This window comes from Liolophura sinensis, chromosome 5 (assembly GCF_032854445.1).
Source record: "Liolophura sinensis isolate JHLJ2023 chromosome 5, CUHK_Ljap_v2, whole genome shotgun sequence".
Taxonomy (NCBI): domain Eukaryota; kingdom Metazoa; phylum Mollusca; class Polyplacophora; order Chitonida; family Chitonidae; genus Liolophura; species Liolophura sinensis.
Genome location: NC_088299.1, coordinates 11,862,061 through 11,887,556, shown reverse-complemented (window position 1 = coordinate 11,887,556; position 25,496 = coordinate 11,862,061). Strand labels below are relative to the sequence as shown.

Genomic DNA, 25,496 nt, shown 5'->3' with positions numbered 1-25,496 from the left:
CCCCTAGAGCTTAGAGCACAAAGTTGTCTTAGGAACAAACGGAAGGGTTAACTATATAATTTTGGTAGCATAAGTTGACAACTAATGGTAGCTAGCTTTAACATAATAGTGAGTTAGGGGCGCAAACCATTGTCATATCAATGTTTCTTTTTAAACTTGGGATAATATGTTCTTCCGAAGGAACCAGCCTGGAAAGAACTGTTGGGAGAAGTGGTTTCGTGAGTCCTTGAGTACAAGGTTACAAACAACAACAGTATAGGGCTGTACTTGGCTTGTGTGTCAAAGCTCGCCAGTTGCGAATCTGGAGGTGTTTGTGGTGTCGGTAACCTCTCACTGGAAGCGGTCTGGGAGAGGTGTTATTTTTTGGTGAAACGCCACAGGCAGACAGGAATGACGTTAATCTGGGCCAGGCTAAAGCACCAGGGTTACTGGGTTTGAGGGGGTTGAGTCTTAGGTACTGCCAAGTCAGAACAGGTACGTTTTCTGAGAAGCTGGAATGGTGCTCAGGTCTTATTTTATGATGTTTTGAAGGACTCGACACGAGCTTAACGCTGATTGCTGCTACAGCATAATAACGTGTATACACCTCGCATTCTTTAGTCTGTGTAGATGTAATACTAACTGGTTTCAGTGAACTGTGCTCCTATAGGTGCAGGTGCATTTGGCAGTGTTTTAGTTGCATGTATAGACATTGTAGTGGTGCCAAGAGCAAAAATGCTGTAATTGCAAGATATCTGTACAGCGCGGTTATCTTCTCGGAAAAGGTAAACCGATTCATAATTGAAAAAATACGCTTAGAATGAGTCGCTTTCAGCTCTTTACTGGGAACGGGGAAATAACTGTCAGACTGTGGTGGGTTAACTTGTTGTTTTATAATATACACAAGACTATTGATTTTGCTTTGCTTCACATCAGTTGTAAAATTGAGAACACATGTGAAATTGATTTCAACACTTCAGTCAAGGAAATAATTATTCAGATTTGAGCAAAAAGTTCGTTCAACAACGACTCTGTCAACATGTTCACTGTACCGCTGATTTATTTATTTATTTATTTACTTATTTATGTATGTATGTATGTTTAACATCATCTATAGCCTTTGTTGCCTGTATGCAGTATAAATGTCCACGTTGAATTAAAAGTTTCAAGAGAAGATCTCGCCCTGACCCACATATCTCGTTTCGCCTAGGTCTGTGGTGGAAACCAACATATCGTCTATTAGGTATCGTCTGAAGTCCACTATACAAGTAGATCCCGTATAATATTAACTGGAGCTAGACGTCACGATTCGTAATACCCAGTTTGAAGAGTTGCCTCAAATACAGTGCGCTATCGCAAACAGACTCGCTGTCAATTTTAGATCGTTCTAGCTTATCAACGTTGATCTGGCAGTTCAGCTGATAGCGAGCGTAGTAATTTGTTATCGTCATTATACCACAACGAAAAGAAAATAGAAACCTTTGCAAATACATTCCAGGTCAACTAACTCGGCTTCAATGAATGAACATTGCATTGTCTGCTGAAGAATTGTCTTGAATTGAATTGAATATCTCATGGAATAGAGGTCAATATAACGGCAAATCAACACTCAAGCAAAACAAATCACAGCATAAACAAGTACATTTGTGTCTATGTTGGCTCAAAGCCGTTGGAAGACGCAAGGGTAGATGCATCGAGTAGTCTTGTCCAGTTCAGTTATTGTGCACTGCAAACATTCACATCTGGTTCTTACAACTCGTGAAATTTGAATTTGCTCACAATAAACTCTCTGTGATTAGTGGGCGCAGGGGCTTGAGTGGAGGTGCAAGCGGACATCTCTGAAATGCCGTATGCTGTTATTACGCTAGTTATTAAAACTACGTTGTTTCTACAAACCCTGGGTGTTTTATGTTCCCGTGCCTGCATGTCGTAAGGTCGCGAGGTCATTAAAACAAAAGATTTCTTTATTTGCCCCGAGGAAAATCCAGTAGATATCTTCCGATGTTTGTAGGCTCTGTCATTTAACAAAAGACAACACACTAAAGTAGAATTCTATGTTTTCTTAAGAATCACCCACCTTCAGTTGTTTAACGATGCAGCGATTCAGGTGTAAACCTTGAGTTTAAAGACATACATTGTTTGTTGAGTTATATATAACACAAACTGGCTAAAACAGACTGAGTTAAGCAAACTTGATAACGAAAAGTTGTTCGGCATCGGCACCTACTTAGGATTTGAGTTTTGAGAACTAGTGTACAAATACCGGTTGTTACATTTTACGATGTTATTTGTAACAATCTTACGTTTCTTCGCGCGGTATACTGATAAATAAAGATAACAGATGGTTTACTTCTTTTAATGTGCACATTAACAGAGCAGAATGTATATCCTCATACAGTTTGTTCAAATTTCGCCCTGGTTTAACGAACGGTCTACGTACATGTATATGACTGTTATGTGTACATGAGGGGCTGTTATATATCAGAAGTTCTGGTGCACAGCAGGTGGTTTATATGCTTGAAAGTGTCAACATGTGCTGTTAATATATATTGCATCATTCTGTGAAGTTTTGTGTAAGTATAAAACAAAAATTCCAGGTATTGCTGGGCTTTGTACATTTTCATATATCAGGTATAAACCAGATTTCATCAGCCTAATTAGAAATTCAAATAAAGTATTGATTTTGTATATCAATAAAACATACTTCACAGGAGAGTCACATGTACAGTATCGCCCCCGCATGTAAGCCTTCAGTGAATGTATCAGGGTTTGAATATATGTGTATACGTCTACTGACTGAAGAAGCTTTAGTATAAAACTGAAGAGATGCGGCGTATTGGGTCAGTGTGATCGGGTTAGCAGTTGACCCCTTGGTAATTTAGATTTCACTGTATCGTTTGACCAAATTGAACTCTGTAAATAGGTTTAAACACCTCGGTGATCAAAGACATTGTGTTTTGTAGAAAGATTTTGTGTAATGATATTATTTTATAATTTTATTTCTTGACACAGAGGTAACAGCCAAGTCTCACCATGACCGACAGCAGCGAAACCAAAGCTGTCAAGCGACGAAGTGGCAGCCCGGAAGAGACGGAGAAACTGAACCCGGAAGATGGAGCGACGGTTGAGGTCAAGGGTGCCTTGAAAAAGAACGTGGGACTGGTCAGTGCCGTGGCTCTAATTGTCGGTACTATGATAGGTAAGTTTTTCTGGATGCGTTCTCCGCCCGATGGCGATCATGTACTACAGCGTAAATAGGAAACCTACAATGTAATTTGGGTCGAAGCTATATAGTCTATTTTCCATTCTTGCCTTTGAGATGACTTATCGAGGGGAGCCTGAAATAATTCAGACTTAAGCTGGGAAGTCTTTCTTCACTCCTGCCTTTGAGATGACGTATCGAGGGGAACCTGAAATAATTCAGGCCTTAGCTGGGTAGTCTTTCTGCACTTCTGCGTTTGAGATGACGTATCGAGGGGAACCTGAAATAATTCAGGCCTTAGCTGGGTAGTCTCTCACTCCTGCCTTTGAGATGACGTATCGAGGGGAACCTGAAACAATTCAGGCCTAAGCTGTGTAGTCTTTCTTCACTCCTGCCTTTCCGATGAAGTATCGAGGGGAACCTGAAATAATTCAGGCCTTAGCTGGGTAGTCTTTTCTTACTCCTGCCTTTCCGATGACGTATCGAGGGGAACCTGAAATAATTCAGGCCTTAGCTGGGTAGTCTTTCTTCACTCCTGCCTTTGAAATGACGTATCGAGGGAACCTGAAATAATTCAGGCCTTAGCTGGGTAGTCTTTCTTCACTCCTACCTTTCAGATGACGTATCGAGGGGAACCTGAAATAATTCAGGCCTTAGCTGGGTAGTCTTTCTGCACTTCTGCCTTTGAAATGACGTATCGAAGGGAACCTGAAATAATTCAGGCCTTAGCTGGGTAGTCTTTCTTCACTCCTACCTTTCAGATGACGTATCGAGGGGAACCATGCATTAGTCTTGTGTAGTTTTTTCTGCACTCTCTGCCTTGAGATGATCGATCGAGGTGAACCTGAGTCGTTTTTTCATTCCACTTTTTTGAGATGAAGTTTCGAAGTGAACCTGAAGTGATCGGGTCTAAGGCCGTAGTTGCTATTGTTCATTCTGTCTTTGAGATGACATTTCGAGGGAACCTGAAGTAATTCGTGTCTATAAGCTATAAGAAGTAAATTCGATCGGCGATCTTACTTTACGTTTCATTTGTGCTGAAAGCATGCCAGGTTCAGACGATCTTTTTCAAGATGCACGTATTGCAGTGTTCTATAAAGGCGCCTCAATGGCCTCAATTCATATGTGTCTGATTTCTAGAGATTAAACCTCATCCTATGCTACGTGGCTTATATAACCGTATTGTTCTGAGCTAAGTAGGTTTTTCTCTCTCTCTCACAATCTTTAACAATCATAAAGAACGCCCGCCTTCGGTATTAACGTCACAGCCCAACAAGAGATGTACGATACAGAATGTGTATTCATTGTTGCGTGTTTAACGTATAGTAGCTTCCATAACTCTGACTGCCGTGGTATAGGCTACGTCATACTCCTAATTAAATCTCATAGATGTATGTTATATAACATGAATAGCAAGGCATTCATGTATACATCAATATCAAAACAACAAAGCTGATATGATTTGGTTAGCGCGCTAGCGCAGCGTAATTACCCAGGAGCCTCTCACCAATGCGGTCGCTGTGAGTTCAAGTCCAGCTCATGCTGGCTTCCTCTCCTGTCGTACGTGGGAGGTCTTGCACCAACCTGCGAATGGTGGTGGGTTTCCCCCCGGGCCTCACCCGGTTTCCTTCCACCATAATGCTGGGCCGCCGTCGTAGAAGTGAAATATTCTTTGAGTACAGCGTGAAACACCAATCAAATAAATAAATAAATAAATAAATAAATAAGGTGATATGAAAAACTATTTAAATACTCTGAAAACATGTTCTTCATGTGAATATATAACCATACAAGTCGTATTTTATTACCTTAACCTGATTAGCATTAAAGGAATACTGTCAAGGTCTTATGATCATCGGTATTTATTTAATAATTACCTCATAATCCCTCATTATAACGAACCTGGATGTTTGTTTACCCCTGGACTCGCTTCCCACGGCGATAGTCGGCTCTCACGCTAGGGAGCCGTCAGCCAGAGTGGAGTTAATGAGGTGCCCGTCACGTGATCCCAGTGACGTCACCGTAAGAACGGGCCCATACTGAACAACACTGTTTCACATACCACATACGATCTTAGGCGCGAAAAATACCAAAATAAAATAATGTCAGACTGTGAAACGGACATACTAGAAATTCCAATGTGTATACCACCTATAGACCGCTACATGTAGATCCTATACGAACGGATTCAGCGCGTGGAACCCATGAATTCAGCCCAGTAAACCGTTCCCCTCACTCATCCGACAGCGAGTCTGACCACGTCGACAGCTGTCAGAAACCAGAAGATTTTCGGACCGACAATTTGACCTGGTGACTACATTTTATCTCAGTTAATTCCTTGCTATTTTCCGATTTGCTGGCACTATATGGCCTTATGCTGGCCGCCGTGGCAGAAATGAAATATTCTTGAGTACGGCTTCAACAGCCTATCAAATAAATTGGTCGCAGGTATCCTGGCATTTTCAAAATATCACGGAGTTAATACAGACCTTTAAATCACAGCATTTTAAGTGCAAAACTAGGTTTTGTTGAAGTTCACAAACAGAAAAACGATAAGCATACTGTAATTTCTGGTTACTAGGCCTATAAGCCGTAGCTCTCAAATTATGGCCCGGTGTTTGTCACTTTTCTTTCCCTTCCTGTGTTATTTATCACTTTGTCCCTGCCGGTGCCTCAAGCAGGTTAGTGCCCTAATATCCTCGGCTTTGAGGTAATGCCTTGATTCAGAGGTCTGTGTTAACCCACATGTCAAATATTACGATTAAATCAGTCTTTTGAGATTCACGTAAACTTGGTCTAAATGTCCGAATATGTAAGTAAAAATTTATCGAGGTGCATATTTGTACAACAGCAAATATGTTACGCCGACAGCTGAAGCTTTGAATCCGCTTCTCATCGTATCAAGGAATCTGTACCAACATATGTATGATCTTCTCTGAATATCAAATCTGTTTATTTTCAGGTGTGATTGTGAGAACTGTGATATTATGCCAACTAACGTAGAATGCCTTTGCTGTCAGGAAGTGCCAAGGATAATAGAAATGACTGACGAAAGAAATTCCACCTCCCTTGACAAGCTGACTGTTGCATCCGTAAGCTGCACAGATCACAGGCATAACTACCTTTCAAAAATTTCTCAAACAACAGCAAATTTGGGTCGAAATAAATGCCTTTTGGTCGCGTGTTTATAGCCTTCTATTATAGAACTTCTGCACGCATGGAGCCAGAGTCTTCTTACCGTGACGTCACGGGCTCAGCAGCCTCGCTTTGAAATTCACAATATGCATATTCAGCCATATTGCATCAGAACGACTACAAGCAGGCCGTTTGTGGTTACAGGGGCCCAAATACTATCAATATGATCTTTTTAAACAGTTTGGAGGCACAAATAATTTATTTTCTTGACAGTATTCCTTTAACATCTGTGAAGCATTTCGATTCTCCTAAAAGTAAGTGAAAAATCACAAAGAAAACTATATATGCTGCATTTGCCAATTTCTGTGGCTGTTAGCTGCAGAGTGTAACATAGTTGTCACATTTTGGTCAGTACAACTTGTGAAAGTTTTCCTTGGCTCTTCATTTATGAATTATTTTGTCAATACTACCCAGATATTATTTATAGAACAGCATCACACGGTTTTCTCCAGTTATATATATAGCAACATTCGGTTATTTGGTGTAGGGCCTAACTTCACACTTCTATATCATTACGTCATTATCACATGCAATACAGCAACACGTATAGTAACTACTTCTATAAAAGCAACATACAATAATACAGTAATACTCGATAATTTCCAGTAATACAGCAACACATATATTTATTACTTGTATCGAAGCCACACATGAACAATACTGTACTTTGTTTCTTTTAATTCCTTGCCTATATTCAGCAACTTTCACCAGCTACTGAATAATATTTCTACGATACCCGAGTTTTGACCTCAAAAACTAACTTAGGGATTATAAAGGAATACTAATTGAGTTGTCTATGCAATAATATAGCCGCTCAAAATATCGATGTGTAAAACAGGTAGTTTTACGTGTCACCTTTGAAAGTCAATGTTGGTAGTGAGTATGAACCATGTTACAGATAGCGACAAGTTAAAAACAAAATCGAAAAACAAACGGACTGTAGTGCTTAAGTCAAATTCGGTTATTAGCAGTAATGCACAGCAACACGTGGTTGTTACCAGAACGCATCGACACATGGGTATGGTATCAAGTTAAGCCGGATACGAGTAAGATCAGCAACCGGTGTAGGTTGATTTCTTTCGATGCTTTTTTAATACTGGACTATGACACCTCGTGTCACCAGCTTGTGAAGAAAATAAACTAATATTGGTTAAACCCGGTCACAACCGGAGCCCACCAGAAGTCGCTTCTATGGCTCTTCATAGATATGAAGCTGAATGTAAATGTCACGTCTTGAAATCTGACAAATCAATGAAAATACAGTACCACGTCGTAGAGCCCTGCCCCCCCACCCCCACCCCCACCTCCTTAAAACTGATAGTGTGAGATATTAAGAAAAATGTCATACCCTTCTTTCAGTGCTTCACTCCGGGCACTCCGGTTTCCTCTACCTAGAAATCTGGCCGTCGCCATAGAAACATTAAACACCAAGCAAATAAAGAAATCATACCCCTCCTTTGAAGGGGTGGAGTGGCTGTATGTAGTATTGTCGCCGTGTAGATTCGGGTAGGTCAGATGATTTTGTCTGCTCACCCAGGGGATTAAATGCTAATCGACCAAGAAAGTGGATACGTTCAATGGCTATAACATGGTGGTATAGTCCAGGTGTGACAAGTGATCCTCAGTCTTCCCACATCGATTAACATCGGTCACGTGATTGTCTTCGTATAGGGTCACAACGTTTCTTACATTTTCAAATTGCGTGGTCAGTTTAAAATTCTGTTCTTTTTTATATACATGAAGGCAGTGCAGACATGATCTTTTATCTAAACATGATACATCCATCAGGTTCCCTATAGGGTTCCAGTGATAACAGGTTTCTGTTACAATGTTTTCGGAAGAGGGGTTTATCGCTTACGATGTTAGTCTTTTATTTCTTTGGGCAAACAAAAGAAATAGAAAAAGAGAGTTTCCCAGTAGACAGTGCATTGTACAAAAGAACTGGGTATGACGTGTTGTTGTAGATCAAAGTTCTCAAAGTATGAGCTGAAGAGAAAGAATATGAAATGAGCACTGAGAGCACAGGAAAAAAAACTAAATGTACAGCCATCGTAAATCTGGCTTACCAGCTGTATCTGCAATAAAACGAGCATAAATCGACGTCCACACAGTTTAACATGATTGCCTGAAGATAGATGTCTGTGTGTAGAATAACGAGGGTACAGATTTGTACAGAAACCTGTGCGCCATTATCTTACATTGGTTCAAGTTCATCGGACAGGGTAGCCTTTCATTTAAAAAAAGCATATTCCTGGTTTAATTACCTCTACAAAGTTCTGTAATACAATGAAACAGCTATGCCCATTCAGCAGCCAGAATTGTTGAAGTTCAAAAGTAAAGGGAAACTTCACTTATTTTATATAAATGTATTAATAGAATGTTGGGAGTAGGAACTTAGGAACACCGTGCATGTCAGTGCGAAAATAAAGTGTTAAGCAACCATGTAGTATATCTAACAGATATAGGCTGATTGAAATGCGTACATTTTTACGCGACCTATGTCAAGGCTGTTGGGTTAATGGGCGGAAGGAAAGCGGACAGACTCTTGTGGAAACCACAGCCGTTCGCTTAAAAACCCCCTAAATTAAGACGAAGCCGAACCAGCGTCAGCTGGATTGAACACGCGACCCTTTTGACTGAGAGGTGGTCAGGTGCAGTTAGACGCTTCTGTTCATATTGACACAACTGTGGTAAAATTTCACCACGATGACTGGATATGTTTATATTTTTTTTTATCAATAATGGTGAGTTTAAACGGGCTCATGAGTTCAGATCCGTGGGACGGGACGGATTAACAATGTTTTATTACAGTCATACTTTAAGACGAACCAATAATAACTTATGTCGTGGCCAGAGGCAATAGATTTACTGTATTGCCGCGTTAAGTGCAGGGGTTAAGATTTCGGGTCTGCTCTTTGCCATCTCAATAGACAATAAATCCATTATAAGAGTACACCTATTTTCCACTTCAAGTGACCTAAAAATGAAATCGTGCCATTTCTCAAAGTAATATAAATAAATAAACATTTGTAGAGCAGTGCGGTCTGATTAGAGAGGACCTAAATTTAAGAAACTTCATTTTGCTGTATTTTTGAGTACATACATTTTCCGGGACCTGCCGGTTGCCCAACGATCAAAACACTGGCGTTTTGATCCACTTCATGATAGCGTATAATTGGTGTTATGAATTCTGTTATATGTTCTTTGTAAATTGTTTTCTAATATGTAGCAATTCTAATTTACAGAACTGAGCTAGATTTTTTTGGTTAGGTGTCCTGAAATTGTTAATGTATTGTTGAAGCAGCTATGAATGCTGTTCTATAAATGGATCACAAACGTATATATGGACAGCACTTTGAATGCATGTATGAATGCTTTGGGTTTTACGTCATACTTATCAATATTATGACGAGGAGTGAGTCGGTCTGTGTATATATACTGTGCAGGGCGAGTCCATAACGCCAAAGTGCTGCCACCACTGAAGTATCATGCCGAAGACACCAAACATGACACCTCGCTCAGTCAGATTACACTGACACCGAGCCAACCAGTCCTGCTTCCGTACTCCAACCTCTCAGTGCTGAATGTCATGCGAGGCATCAACAAGTTCTGTTTCTAAAGTCTTATGTATGGCCCCACTAGGGTTCATTTTAACAAACATTCTCTCCATTAAACTACAGAAGACGAAACAAATTGGTAGTGTAATTGAAACGCGTTTTGTTCTCAATTCCAGGATCTGGAGTGTTCATTTCACCGACTGGCGTTCTCAAGTATTCTGGGTCTGTAGGCGCCAGTCTTATCGTATGGGCCGGATGTGGAATCCTCGCTCTCCTCGGTAAGTCGCTGTCCAATCAAAATGGAAATCATCTTCAAGCACTTAGTACTCTTCTAGTAGGCTGAATGGTGTAAGGCGTGTTCTTGTCTGCCATTATGATAAACATTTCATTTGCTTTTTGTTTCTAGAATATTTTCTGGGTACATGATGTTACAAATTGTTTCCACTGTGCTGTATAGCGCGCTCTATTCGCCTGAGTATTTTTGTGGAGAGACAGGAATAAGAATGTTCTAACATACCGACATATGTTTGTATTACTTGTACTTATTGCATATTGATAACGGATGTATAATAAATAGATGACGGAGAACAAGATGTGGGCTCATGTATGACCTAAGGCAGGAAATTTGTGGATTATCTCGCTCTCACTGTTGGCTTGGTGTTGTAGTGGCAATCAGGGATCGACGACACTCGTGGGGCCATTAGACCTGGTCTTTCACCAATATGGTGAACATATCTGTACGTCAAATGTGGAAAAGGTTATCAGTAAGTAGACAAAGGTCGATGGTTTAACCCGAGCAATCTGGTTTCCTTCACTCAAAAACTGACAGCCAGATGATTGAGTGTGACGTTTAACAATAGAGCAAATAAATAAATGGATGTTGAATTATTACCTTTCATCTTGCCGTACACGATAATGTCAAATTGCCATCCCCTTATTACCTGCTCTAATAGTTCTGATCTCTTTATCTGACAGGTGCTCTGACGTACGCTGAGCTCGGTACATGTGTACCGTTATCCGGAGGAGAGCATGCGTACTACATGTTTACCTACAAAAACATGGGCAGAAACTTCGGCCAGCTTCCGGCGTTCCTTTACGCATGGGTGGGAATCTTCATCATCCGGCCGGTCATGTTTTCTGTGATATCTCTCAGTTTGGGTACATACATCGTCAAGCCGTTTTTCCCGGACTGTGAACCGCCTATTATGCCCATTAAACTGATCACCGCTGCTGCCATGTGTAAGTTGGACTCACATGGTTACCTCCCCTTCTTTTTCTTTAACATTTTCCAAATTTGTTAATATTTATTTGTGAAACAGATCTCAGATCTGATTTTCTGCATGCATAAAGAGCACAATAACACGAGGGCGGAGTTCAATTGTGGAGAATCTGTATGCATATTAATTACAGTTAATTACAAATTCACGACTTAGCCTCTTCTTCATTGGAATAGTGTTGCGTTACAAGGTAATTGTTGCGATTGGTTTCTCAAAAATATTGCTCGTACCGGTATTGAACTTAGTTTCCGCGTACATGTAGACCTAACGTACTATGTTTGATTATTTATTATTTAACTGACTGGTGTTTTATCCCGTACGCAAGAATATTTCACTTTTACAACGGTGATCAGCATCCGCAGTTTGCTGGCAGACGTTCCCACTTAGCCAGGAAGCCAGCATGAGCAAGAGTTCAATTCACATATTTACCGCATTGGTGAGAGGCTTCTTGGTCACTGCCCCACCCCTGCACGCTGCCGGGGAAGGGGGGGGGGGAGTGTCTGGGGGCTCTCATGCACAATAACACCAGGGGTGTTAACTACTGCAATTACAAAACTTTTGAAATCACGTATCTTTGCTGTATTAAAATCCTTGTTACGGTCAATGATTAAGTAGTAGCTTCTAATACTAACTGGTGGAGGGCTCGGAGGTATCCGGAGTTCACTACCGCCCTTCGCTGCGTAACTGGTTTAAGCCACAATCTATATATCAAGTGAGAGAGCGATTCGAGTCTGCGATCTGATTTGATAAGGGACCGGCCGGCTTGACGAGAACGCTTTTAAAGAAATGTACCAAGATTACAAGATAGCATACAGAGGTTAACATTTAAACAGCTTGTACAGCCGTGACTGTATTTATCTCTCAATTATGCCCATGTTTTGTTTTTCAGTGATCATAACTTTTGTGAACTGCTACAGCGTGAAAATAGCGACACAGGTGCAAAATGTATTCACTGCTGCTAAGTTATTAGCGGTTGTAATCATTTCAATCGGTGGCATTTACTTCATTGCCGCAGGTAAATATTTTAAAAACTGTTTCTTTTTCCAACTAATTTTTTTAGCTAATTTCTTGTTTATTATTGCAGCCATCTGTGAGCGTTGTGGAGTATTTTTAATGTCACTTATTCACGGAGTAACATGTCATTAACACAGCACCGTGTCATTGTTTAAAGCGGTGCGAGATATCAAATTGTTAAATTGGACTACTTGAATGAAAATAGAACCATTTGCATTTCATACGTTACAATTCACACGACGCTCTTTGTCGAAATCTACTAATCGTCTGAAATAGCGTACTGATATGCCCCATTTTCTTTCGGCAAGTCGAATTCGAAGAGATGAAACGATAAATCGCACAGTGTTTACAATGCGACTTAATGTTGCCTGAGAACGCTGTCAATCGGTTGGTGATGCAGAGGAGCGATGGAGCGAAATTGGAAACCGATGTTGCGACATTGCTATACAGCTAAATAATACTGTGATACTTCAAAGTAATAGCCGTTCGCAGCATTGTGGCAACACCTTCTTAACTCCAACACCTGTAAATGACGGCCATAATTGATAAATCTTCAGAATACTGAACCTCACATGGATGTTATTCAAACCTGGAAAAAAACAATTCATTTTTACATCACGGGGGATTATTTCACTTTAAAGAAGTCTATAGTTTCTTGAGGTTTAAGGCGCTGTACATATCTTTATCTATCTTTATCGGTATATTACTGAACAACTATTGTATTACAGGCAACACAGAAACCATAAGCGAAGGATTCGAAGACACCGCTGAAGATCCATCTTTAATAGCTTTGGCTTTCTACAATGGCCTTTGGGCTTACGATGGATGGTACGTACATGAATATGACAATTGCGATATCAAATTTTAATGGAAAGTTTCTTGAATTGTTGTCTTAAGGATAATTATAGCTCAGAGTTTCTTATCCCATTTGTATACAGTAATTTGGCTCTTGGAGCATATGCAAGCTGTTAATGAGTGTTATGTAATGACAGCCCCACACTAAGAAGAGTGTTAAGCACATTACTTCATTGTTTTCTACACAGGAACAATCTGAATTTCATAACAGAAGAGTTAAAGGACCCATACAAGTAAGTACCGGTAATATATGAGAATAATGATGAACTCACTGCGATCGCATTGGTGAGGGGCTCCTGGGTCATTGTGCCGTGCTGGCGTGCAAATCCCCTCAGCCACGGAGGCCCTAGACAACATTGTACCAAGTCCATATATGAGTAGATAAAGTAAAGGTTGAAAAGCAAAGCTTTTGATTTTTTGTGATGTGGCATAACCGTGATATCGCAGTTCAAGGTAAGCAAATCGCACACATTGATAAAATCGAAAGCGCAGCCATGTTATTAATTCTAGTTAATCAGGAGCGAGTTATTTCCATAACCCGAGAACGCAGCTGTGATTGCTGACGTCGCCCAAACCCTGTTCTGGCCACGCCGTATGTGCGTTGGGTACGCGACATCGTGTTTCCAGTTTCTATAACATGGCGTGTCCCATGACCTTGCAACAATTTTTCAGGTTAAAAGTTGATATATAGGGTTACTAAGCATGTCGGAACGAAATATCTCTGGGCGTTTGTCTGTTTCCATCCCTCTTCCGAAATAAGTAGTGTTCTATTATTTGTTGTCTTTTAATAGCGAATGGTGGTGGCGCTTTAGAATATATTGATAGTCGAAATCCTCACTCACAGCAGTGAAAACCTTCGTACGGCCGGAGAGGAAGCCAGCATAAGCGACCGCATTAGTGATATATTAGATATATATATATATATATATATATATATATATATATATATATATATATATATATATATATATATATATATATATATATATATATATATATATATATATCGCATTTGTTACAAAACGTTGCATAATCGTTCCAAATGTTTGTACGTGAACATTGTGACTGACATTTGTTTCTTGCCCTCAGAAATCTGCCTCGTGCCATCATCATCGGAATTCCCCTAACCGCCTGTTGTTATGTCCTTGCAAACATCGGTTATTTTGGCGTGATGTCACGTGTTGAGATTCTGGCCTCACCAGCTGTTGCTGTGGTAAGTTAACCATTTGAGAGGGAATCAGGATGTAAACTCTGTTTGCTGTAATGATTAATTTATTGATTCATCTAGTGCTAGTCCGAGTACACTGACTAAATTTGAGAAATATTTGGAAACACCATAATCATGGCTGTTCAACCTCTATTCGGAGACCCAGCTGTTTACCCGAGTGGCGAGCGCAGCCAAGCTTTCCAATTAATTCTAGCTGGTCAGATCCTCGACACATCGTCTCCCCCTTCCCATTGCCGCACATAATTTTGTAATGACAATTCAATGAAGTATCATTTCAGAGGAGAAAGCATCCAAATAAATTTATCACCCTCTTCACTCTACTCCTCGACCACATTTGAAAGGACTGCTGTTGAAACTATTGACAGTTGTACCAGGATAATGAAATTCCGCTTGTAGCCAGTGGGCACCTTTTCCCGCCCAATGACGACATTGGGTTCAATCTGAATTGATCATTGAGCATTGTAATTCAAGAGTCTTTTATAACAGGATTTGTGAAGAGTCAGTAAAGTTTCCTTCTTTTTTCTCCACAGCAATGGGGCGAGCGTGTATTGGGAGTGATGGCATGGCTGATGCCAATGTTCGTCGTCATGTCCTGCTTTGGAGCCTCAAACGGCTGTCTGTTCGCTAGTGGAAGGTGAGTTTTTATCTGCGGGTGCACTAGCATAGTTTTTCTGAACTGACAATAGTCGGGCTTAGGAGGCTTGCTCGGGATTTAGTAAGCATCTTAGCCGGTAGTTGCCGTTTTGTGCTCTTACACGAACGAAAACGGTTGCCTAAGCCGAGTTGTTCTAATGTACGTCATCAAAAATCCGTCCTGAATGGAACAGGCGTAAAATTAGGTCACCTTTCTTCGATAGTGTGAACGTTCGATGCGTCCCAGAGCCGTCCCCCCAGCCACCAATTTTTTGAATGAAAAATTTTACAGAGCCCCGTAAGTCCTTAAAAATCTATGGTATCAATTAACAGTGTGTGTGATAAGTTACTTCCAAAAATCAATCTGTTAAATTTAACAGAAAGGCTGTTGTTTGGTTGATGTTGGGATGTATTCAGATTATTCTGTTAAATACAACACATTCTGGCTCAACACATAAAGGCTCTATTAGACTAACAGAATATTATGTCGAATATGGCAGAATATTGTGCTGTAATAACAGAACACATTCCCGAAAACACACAGACAACTTAATTTCTGTTAAAGATAACAAATTATTTTTTGATTGTATATCAAATTATGCCACCTGTCCAAGTGAATTTTGTGACCATAAATATTCGTTTATTGTTGTTAGTGTTCAGTTGTACTTACGAAGACTACGTTACTTGCAGGCTGTGTTACGTAGCTGGTCGGGACGGCCACCTGCCCAAAGTCGTGTCTTACATTCATACAACCAAGGTCACCCCAGCCCCAGCCCTTATATTCACCGTAAGTATGAAGATGTCGGCAAAAGCAGTTCTAGAAATGTATAACCTCAAAGTGCAAAACGATCATTGGTGGAAGTAATTTCAACAGTATTTTCGCACTTCATGTTTCCAAATCCTTACTATTAGTCCAACCTTTCGCAGTTACCTCCGGTGTAATTGAATGTTGATTTTTTGGAGGAGCAATGGTTCACTATAGAAACCTGTGGTTCCAATGACCAAGGCCCTGTTTCATGAAGCGTACTTAGTGTTAAGTCTCCGGCTGTACGGGGGAAGGTCTTCCAGCAACCTGCGGATGGTCGTGTGTTTCCCCGGGCTCTGCCCAGTTTCCTCCCGCCATAATGCTGGCCGCCGTGAAGTATTCTTTAGTACGGCGTAAAACACCAATCAAATAAATCGTGTTAAGTAGCCCTTAGATAAGTGCACTTTATATCTCTAAAACACGTTGACATGTTAGTTAATGACTTACCCAACTAAGTGAGCTCATGAAATCTTGACTCAGTATTTCAGCATTGATCGGAGGGCTCTCCAGATGATGACGAGGAAATATTTGCCGAAATTTTAAGTCAAGATAAAGCGTTCTCAGTCGCTTTTCGGGCTAACACTATTAATATATTGGTTAATACACAGTTTGATGTCACGAATATAGCTCTGATAAGATTGCAATAAACATCACTGCCTTTAATGCACATTTTCCCGATTTGGGTGAGTGAGTACTTGGGGTTTAACGTCGTACTTAACAATTTTTCAGTCATATGACGACAAAGGAATCATTAGAGTGCATGTAATGTGCCTCCTTGTTGCAGGACGGATTTCCATCGCTCTTTTATCTAGTGCTGCTTCACTGAGACGCCGTACCGAAGCCATTATACTGATACGGGTCAACCAGTAGTTGCCTTATCAGTGATCTGTCTGTGGTTGTACTATCCCCTTCATGCTGAACTTCCCCTTTTAAGGTTTCAGGTGTGACTGGACCCAGGATTGACCCTGGACGCTCTGCCAAACTGTGCTATCGGGGCCGGTTTTCCGATTTGGCGTTACAAAGTTGTTTTAAAACACATGAACAGCTGATCACTGACTCGCTGTATCATTTCATAGAGTAGAAAAGTTTCTATCTGCAATGAGCAGCTCTATACTGGATGTTGTTGTGGATAACGTTTTTCTTGTTTTTCTCTTCCCACAGCTCATCACGGGCATCATCTTCCTTATCCCTGGAGATATAAGCACGCTAATCGACTTCTATGGCTTCATCACGTGGATAGTTTACGGGTTTTCTGCCCTTACACTACTGGTGCTCAGGTTTGGCAGAAAAGATCTCCAAAGACCTTACAAGGTAAGACATCCAACCTTCAGTTCTCGCGCTTTTCTGAGCTCAGTTTTTTAGACAAAATTTTTTGGAAAAAGATAAAGTAAATAATTAATGCGGAACATGTCTAGACAAGAGTAATTCCGTTTTTCGGCAGTCTGGTAAAGTATTACTCTTGTGTTACAGAGAAAAATACCAAATGGAGACGCCATTTTGCGGAAAAAGATACCTCATTACACAAATAAACATCCGTGTGTTGATTCTTCTTTTTTCGGATTCACTCACTTAAATCTGTTCAGACTTATTTCTGCGAATGTTGTTTTATCTTACAGGTTAATATTGCCCATTCCCATCATCGTCCTCATCATCTCGTGCTATCTGGTCATAGCCCCGGTTATCAGAGAACCTAAGATGTCGTACTTTTATGGCTGTTTATTTATTTTCGTGGGAATCATCTGCTATTTCTTCTTCGTACGGTTCAGGAAACATCCGGGCTTCATGGGTAAAGTTTGTGTATAACATAGTCGTGTGAAGGGCCTGGTCGCCCGATTTCAATAGGTGGATTTCAAGGTCGAGCTCGTTTGTCGCTAAACAAAAAATCAGTCCAACTGTATCATTAGACTTGTGAAAAATGTTAGGAAACCTTGTTGACATTAATTGACCGATCACCTGTCTCACCTGTCTCACCATGTCCCTCAGGTACAGACGGACTCCTCTTTTATGTAGTTAATTGTCAAGCTCACAAAAGTTCAGCTACAGGTACTCAAACCTCTCCATCGTTCGTGTACTCTAAATTTGTTTTTGAAGACGACCACGTTAAAGTAGTAAAATAGCTGGATAGTTTGAGTCACGTGAAACAGTAGAACCTTTTTTTTTACCTTTAGCGATAAAATAGTTCGAACTCAAACTCACTTTTGTTAAAATTTGACAGTTTCTTGAATATTCCTGCAACTGTAGCAAGATAGAGTTATTAACTCAAATTATGTGTTCACAGCGTGTCCTAGAAAGCTATGGTTTTGCGCTACAAACTTGTCCCTCAGATTGACAGAATTTGCCTCAATCTGGGCACAACCTGATATCAAGAGGTTCACAACTTTTTATCAAGATGTATTGTGTTTTCTGGAATTTCCTATAACACGACATATAGGACCTTGCCTAAAGATGTTACATTTTTAACATCAAAATGTTCACATATAAAGAAATGCACATCCTGGTGTCAAGAGCTAATACAAGCCGCTGTCAAGAGGTACACAGCCTGATATTAAGAGGTGCATAATCTTATCATGAGATGCACAGTCTGATATTAAGAGGTACAAAGTTTTATATGAAGAGATACACAATCGGATATTAAATGACGCACACTCTAATATCAAGGGCTGCACAATGTGTAACCAGGAGCACGGGTATACAGAGATCTTTTATTAAGTGATAGATAACCTATCAAAAGTATGGTATCAACAGGTACACAATCACTTATCAAGCCCCACAGTCTGATTATCAATAGATGCATAACCAACTTTATAGAGTTCACAATTTGATATCAATAGATGCATAACCAGCCTTATAGAGGTTCACAATTTGATATCAATAGATGCATAACCAGCTTTAAAGAGGTTCACAATCTGATATCAGTAGATGCATAACCAGCTCTAAAGAGGTTCACAACCTCATATCAGTAAGTGTATAACCTAGTATGAAGAGGTGAACAACCCGTGTGTATTTTCAAGCAATAAAACGATAATTTCCTTTTTTTTAATTCTGTTTCAGGAAAACTAACAAAGTTAATTCAGATCATTCTTCAAGTTGCGACCCATAGAGAATGATGATTAAATCAGACAACGGCCATATCTGTACGGACGGTATATGACATCACTAGGCCGCAGATACATTGCTCATGTCCCTACATAGAAAGGTTTAACACTGGGAGCTGATGGGCAAAGCTGGTGATCATAAACGGCTCTTTCCAAATCACACGGGAATCTCGCGATCTGGCTGCCTCGTTGGACGGTAGGCCTGATGCAAGGGAGGTAACTGCATCGTTACAATTCCGAATTATAGGATTCTGCTATCTTCTAGATGTCAACATGCAGTCCCTGTCACCAATGGTAAAGTACATAAACAATGCTTTAATAATAGTGATTAGCGTTATTGTAGTAAGCATAGGCAAGGTTGTGGCGATTTGTTTTTGTGAACAAGAAGAGACAATCCGGTTTTGAAATCCAAGCACAGAAAACATTGCACTTGGTTAGCTTAAAACTATAGGCCTATGTTGGGCCAGTTGCCTTTAACCGGATCGTTCTAATTGATGTTACTGATGGTGAAAGTGTTAAATTTTAACACTTTGTTTGGTTTAAGTGGCACTGTTTACATTTTCACCTACTGTGGTGTCATACCTATTGGTGTCTTCTGTGTCTTATATAGGCTTTGTCATTGACGGTATGATCCATTCGTCTTGCCCTTTAGAAACTCTTTTTAGCTTCCCTTTGATTTTTGGGTTTCTCTTTGTTATTGTGAGTTTCTGCCTGATGTTTTGGTTTTCTGGTTCTGTCAGGATCTGTACTGTTTCAAGCCTCTTTAATGGGCTTCGCCTTGGACCCGGCAGTGTCGTCAATTTTCTCTGACACGTTACGGTCCCAAAAAGACAAACGGTGAAGACGTCGTAAGAACAAAAGACGTTCAAATACGTAGTTTGGTAACTTGAGCGTTTCGTAACAAAACAGATTGGCCACAACAATGACCCAGGATCCAAGTTGTACAAAGCGCCATTTTGCGGTATAAAATGAATTTCATAACCCTCAGTATACATATTATCCTAAAACGGCGCCTATTGTATTTGTCTACTCTCTATAAGACACTAAAGCAGCACCTACTGCAATTGTGTTAATGTGGATATATCAGTAGGCCTAACAGGAATTAAAGTATTTCGTATTTTTGTGTTCGTGAAATATTTACAATAAAAATATGTTACACACAGTGTTTTTTTATTAGTAGCACGTACGTTCTTAACTGCTTTCACATAGAACGCCGTAAGTGCCTTGTGCAAAATTATTCGTTGCTGATCATCGAATCGTCCACATGGTTAAAAGGCCATCGATAGGTTATAAGATCAGTTGCAAAGTGCAAGCAGGACGGTCTTGGTTCAACTGAACAACGTGTCATAACTCCGACTAAATATTTATGTACGTTTTACTTAGAAAATGAATCTGCATGAAGATGCTAGTCTGTATTGTGGCACGAACATGAAGAGTTATTTTGAATATAACTGTCACACGAGATATTAAGTATATTGCTGCATGCATTTTAAAGCGTGACTTGAGTATTTCTCATGTTAACTTGATTTAGACTATACATTGTTTTACCTATTTACAATTGTGCCTTTCATGAGTCGTGTTTATGAAGTTATTATATTTTATATAGAGATTCGTACATTTTCATGGGGCATTAATTCATGACTTTATCCATATTTCGGCATTTAATACATTTTGCATATGATTAATATTTACCGCTTCAATTTTAGGATATTGTGTTTCAAAATAAACCACATCAGCATCCCAGACCGTCCCGACATTTAAATAACACAACTTCTATTTTAGTAAGTCGGGCTGTATTTATCTAATTAAAAGAGACTGAAAATCATCGTCCGAAGATGAGATGAACTGAGACATGTGCAATCATGGCGAAAGCAAACGAAACCACGGCCACGAATCATGTTTTTGATCTCGCAAAACCTCGCCTGCCTCTTGCAATGCCTCAGTCGTGGTTAGTTACGCATACTGTCTAAGGCAAATGTCTAACTACTGTGGCTAATTTAAACCTCGCATTGACTTTCAGGTGGAATGTGGGTGGAGGGCTGGGGGAGGGGGGAGGGGTATGGGAGTTCTAGCAAATAGATATAGCTCGGGCGTAATTCATAACTCATCATTGTTCCGACAAATGTGCTCATTCTGCTTTTGGAAAAACTCTTATAAAGTTTCATTTTGTTTGCACAGTGGACATTTTGCCCCAAACAGCATGTAACTTTTTCATCGTCAAGGACACGCAAACGTTTCAGCCATAATTGTTTGTTTATTGTTTGGACTGTAGATCTCAAAGTTTATGCTGTATTTGTGACGGATTCTGTCCTCTTATTTTGTACATCTGTTTTCGGAACTTGTTTTGACTAATTCATCGTGTAAGTGCCAATAAATTAGTCAAACTGAATTATTGCAACCTTTTGAATATTGTAATACAATATACTGCTGCCTTTATTTTCTTAAAATGTCCATACTGTTTTATCCTGGGTATATGATTGGAGATGTATTTGATAATACTGGAGATATATGTATTTGAGTTTGTGTGGTCTTCCAAACACATCATGCTATGTAGGACTACGAGTATATACGAAATGAGCATGTTGTATTGTTTGGTAAATGTACGAGTCTGCTGTGTCTGGTTGAGTATTGTTACACAGTATTGCGGTAAGGGTCTCGTTTAGTATTTTAAATACTAGGGTATAATTTTTGCTTTGGAATAAAATGATTTTTATAGACGACTGTTAGTGCTTTTTTTCTTTTTTGTACAGTATTGAAGTTATATAAAGTATTATACATTAAAGAAATATACACATTTGACGTGAGCGGATATTCCCTGTAGTTTTGTCAACTCTCCACCGTCATCATGTGTGTGTTTTCTTTAAACACTATTTAGAGTGATACCACAGATGTCAGTTTATGGGAAAAAATGGAATGCATGCACGGAGTAACCTACTGCACTTCAGCAAATACCAGACACAGTTCTTGACCAGACGAGCCTCACTAGTCAGAGGTTAATCGACAAGAAAGGCAACACTTAACTGTGATGAGCAACCGTCCGAAACTAAAACATACCTTATGAACATATGCCAAATGAACATTTACAACTTAAGAAGTTCATCTTAAAAATAAATAAATAAAAATATCAAATAAAATAATGTGCTGGATACCACAACAACTTAACTGGTAACTCGCCTCGCTTTTACGTTTTATTGTCAGTTTACCTTAGCTATAGGGCTTTATTGCAACGCTCTATGTATAAGGTTCAAAGTGGCAACACAGAGGTCCCCTACCAGCATGGCATAAGCATGGTTATTATAATAAAAAATGCAGTGATGTTAGTTGCAGTTTATTAGACGTCACTGGTCTAGAATTACTCAAAATGCTGTGTTGTCATGCAATATACAATCACATTAAAGCATGGCAAAATTCTATGCGTTGAAAAAGGCATGGGTATACCAGTTGTCACCTAAAATGGACATTCAAGGTCAATAATCGCAAGGTCAATTCCCAAAACGTTGTTTAACACAAACGTTGTTTAACACAAACCTTGGGAAAGACCCAAGGAATGTTCAACCGGCGAATGACCTGAAAATATGAGTATTCAAATGGTTTACCATGCTCGTATATAAGTTGTCGTTAATAAAATTGTATCTCAGTTGCGGTTTGATTACAACTGGTCGAAGTACACGTGGCCACCTAATTCAACAAGATGAATAAACAACCTCTAGTAGATTAGCAGATTGCCAGAGATTCTGACGCTCTGTCCATATTTACCGACGCTAACGTAAAATATGAGATTTGCGTGCTTGTTAATAACTGGTTCAAGTAGTCCATAAAAGTAATAAATATGAAGACGGCAGCTTTGGGAGTGAAAAAAAAAAGAAAACGGACAAGTGACGACAGTGTGCGAAAGCTGACAAATGGTCACACTTAATCGGCGTCTTGTCAATTCACCGCAGTTACGGGTTTTTTCTAACTGTTCACGAAAATACTCAAATGTAACAACTTATATAGCTTTAGCATCATTAGGTAATGAGTGGTGCAATTTATTAATCTTCACGGACATTGTATTATAGAATGATAATTATAGATCCGCACGACGACTGCGCATAAAACACTCTCACGAGTGTCGCATGAAGTGCAAAACGTCAAATTCGATTAATGGTGGCAATGGTGTAGCGGGCATTGGAGAGACGCGCATGCGCTGTAACGAGAATGCTCTACTATACCAGACTGTCCCTTGAACGCTAAAAAACGCGATGAAGACGGAAAGTTGCGAGAGCATGAATTTCAACACTGTTTGCTCAAGGAGTGGGCTGTATTAAACGCAGATCAAGCGAAGTATTCGGTGCGCGTGTCGACAGGCACGTAGGACTGGACTCATCACAATATTGTAAAAGCTGTATACAGTATATGTTAATGTATATTTTGAACACCAGATAAGCTCACCTTTACAAATAATTGCCCGGAAATCCGGTTTGTGAGTCAGTAGAAACATCAATTGTAAGAGCTTAATCCCCGCACGAGTAAGGGACACCCATGAAAAAAGAGAGAAGGGCTGGTAAGTAGCTCTCTATATTCATTAACCTGCGCATCCTCATTGACAAGGTTATTTATGTACTTAACTGGTGTTTAAATGGCTATTTAAATAACGTCAGACCGGTTCAAGCAATGATGGAAGGAACCGGAGTGCCCAGAGTACACCACCGACGTTCGCCAGGTGCCTGACAATTCTCCTGATATGTAGCCATAAAGCAGCCAGAGCTAGATTTGAACGCCCATCCTCACTGGTCAAGTGCCCGAAAAGACTTGGCACACTTGTTTATCTGATGTAATGCGGCGTTTCGTTCATAAAGCACAGTCCAATCAGCGAAGACTGGAGTAGAACACCCAACCTGATTGGTTAAGGACTAATCCTCATTACACTGGCTCAACCAATGAGTGTCTGGTATTGGTACCAGATATTTGGATACCTCCCTTTAACAAAAACCACGTGGTAATATATATGTATTTATATAATTTATAATTCGTGTGTGATATTTTCAAACACTTTGTATGCCCATGTATTTTAGTTTAATCTTTTGGTATAGGTGACAATAATTCGAACACCCCTGGAACATGCATCAAGCTTGACGTCAGGGATAGCATACATGTAAACACCAACATGGACATTATCACTTCACTGTTAAATGTGAATATACGCTAGCTATATAGAACTGGTTTAGTATTTAAACAAGACTACATCATTTTTTGTTATTTGTTACTTGCATCATTCGCCGTTCAAGAGGAAAATAGTGTAAATAATCGTTCGACTATAACCAATTTATATTCTTCTTCTACGCCAAGGAGCAAAAGAGTTTAAAATACAGTGCGGGACCATTTTGATTCTGCCTTATCATACAAATTACATCTGTTTTACACTTTTTTTTTACAACCGATACACCTTTATTCTATTCTACGGGGTGCTATTAACTTTTATCATTTTAAACCTACAGGCTTAAATTCATATTTTGATATAAAATTGAGCTACAAGTATCATACTGACCACAGTGTCAAATGCACTGTAACTTTACAGTATTAAGTTTCATTGTAAAACGTAACACAGGTTGGCCAATTTAAAAACATATATACAAGGGTAAATGCAATATGCCGATCAGTTGAATTTATTACAAAAATTGTGCAAATTTACACCTTCGTATGGCACATAAAGACGTACAGCTTGTAAATTTAAATTGAAAAGTGTTGGTGAGAAAACTGCAAGTACTTTCTGTTTAATCGAGATGATAATGTATAACTTTGTATGGTTCAAAAACCGGTGATACTGTGCTTCACGGTCTGACTATGCCTTCTACCCATCACGTTAACCAAGTTTTTAAGCATGTTGATCAAAGCTTTTTGAAAAGTTCGTTTTTTAGTTAACAGTTAAGGTGGCCATGAAATACAAACAAGCCTATTCTCAGCCTTTCCCGTATTTACCCGAGATGAACAAAGTGATTGAGCACGAGACCGTGACGCCGGTTGTACTACCTATCAATACCGTGTGTCAGTACCCCCTCCCACAGGGCCTCCTCAGCGTGTCTCTTAGTGCTTGACCTCCGCAGTTCAAAAAGTTTTAAGCAAGATTTGCCCATAGCCTTTATGATTGACAACTTGATTATACGCTCTATATTTATGTACTCTTATTTTGTACTCCTCCAGAATATATCAAAAATTTGAGAGTTTATGAAAGAACTATAATACCTCATACACTTTTTTTTTACAACCGATACACTTTTATTCTATTCTACGGGGTGCTATTAACTTTTATCATTTTAAACCTACAGGCTTAAATTCATATTTTGATATAAAATTGAGCTACAAGTATCATACTGACCACAGTGTCGAATGCACTGTAACTTTACAGTATAAAGTTTCATTTTCATTGTGGCGAAATGAAAAGTAGAGTAAAAACTGGAGTCATACTAAGATGACTTTTTAAAATGTTGCAAGCTATACCTATATATAGTGGTATATGCATAGCACTTCTTGAACATAGTGCACAGGAGTAACGTGTTTTAGAATCAGGCAAATTTACAACATGATGCAACGCCAGAATATAACCTTTTGTTTCAAAGCTGACGAATTTACAACATAAAGAACCCTTGTAACCTTAACGATATCGATAATGAAACTGT

The 25,496-nt window shown here is 39.6% G+C and overlaps 1 protein-coding gene across 1 annotated transcript; it reads left to right on the top strand.

Annotated features, from left to right (window-relative positions):
- The first annotated feature begins 340 nt into the window (after positions 1–340).
- On the top strand, positions 341–17,439 carry LOC135465464 (b(0,+)-type amino acid transporter 1-like). The gene is made up of 12 exons (XM_064742705.1): positions 341–474; positions 2,992–3,178; positions 10,110–10,211; positions 10,909–11,172; positions 12,100–12,225; positions 12,953–13,052; positions 13,268–13,312; positions 14,169–14,292; positions 14,838–14,941; positions 15,631–15,727; positions 16,907–17,056; positions 17,362–17,439. Exons 2-12 carry the CDS (start codon positions 3,013–3,015, stop codon positions 17,437–17,439), a joined length of 1,356 nt encoding a protein of 451 aa, XP_064598775.1. The 5' UTR covers positions 341–474; positions 2,992–3,012.
- The last annotated feature ends 8,057 nt before the right edge of the window (positions 17,440–25,496 follow it).

Bases quoted from the DNA above. Each gene is read 5' to 3' on its own strand.
- LOC135465464 (XM_064742705.1), top strand. From the start codon at position 3,013: ATGACCGACAGCAGCGAAACCAAAGCTGTCAAGCGACGAAGTGGCAGC. The intron at 11,173-12,099 runs GTAAGTTGGACT...TTTGTTTTTCAG, and splicing joins GATCACCGCTGCTGCCATGT to TGATCATAACTTTTGTGAAC. The intron at 17,057-17,361 runs GTAAGACATCCA...TTTATCTTACAG, and splicing joins ATCTCCAAAGACCTTACAAG to GTTAATATTGCCCATTCCCA.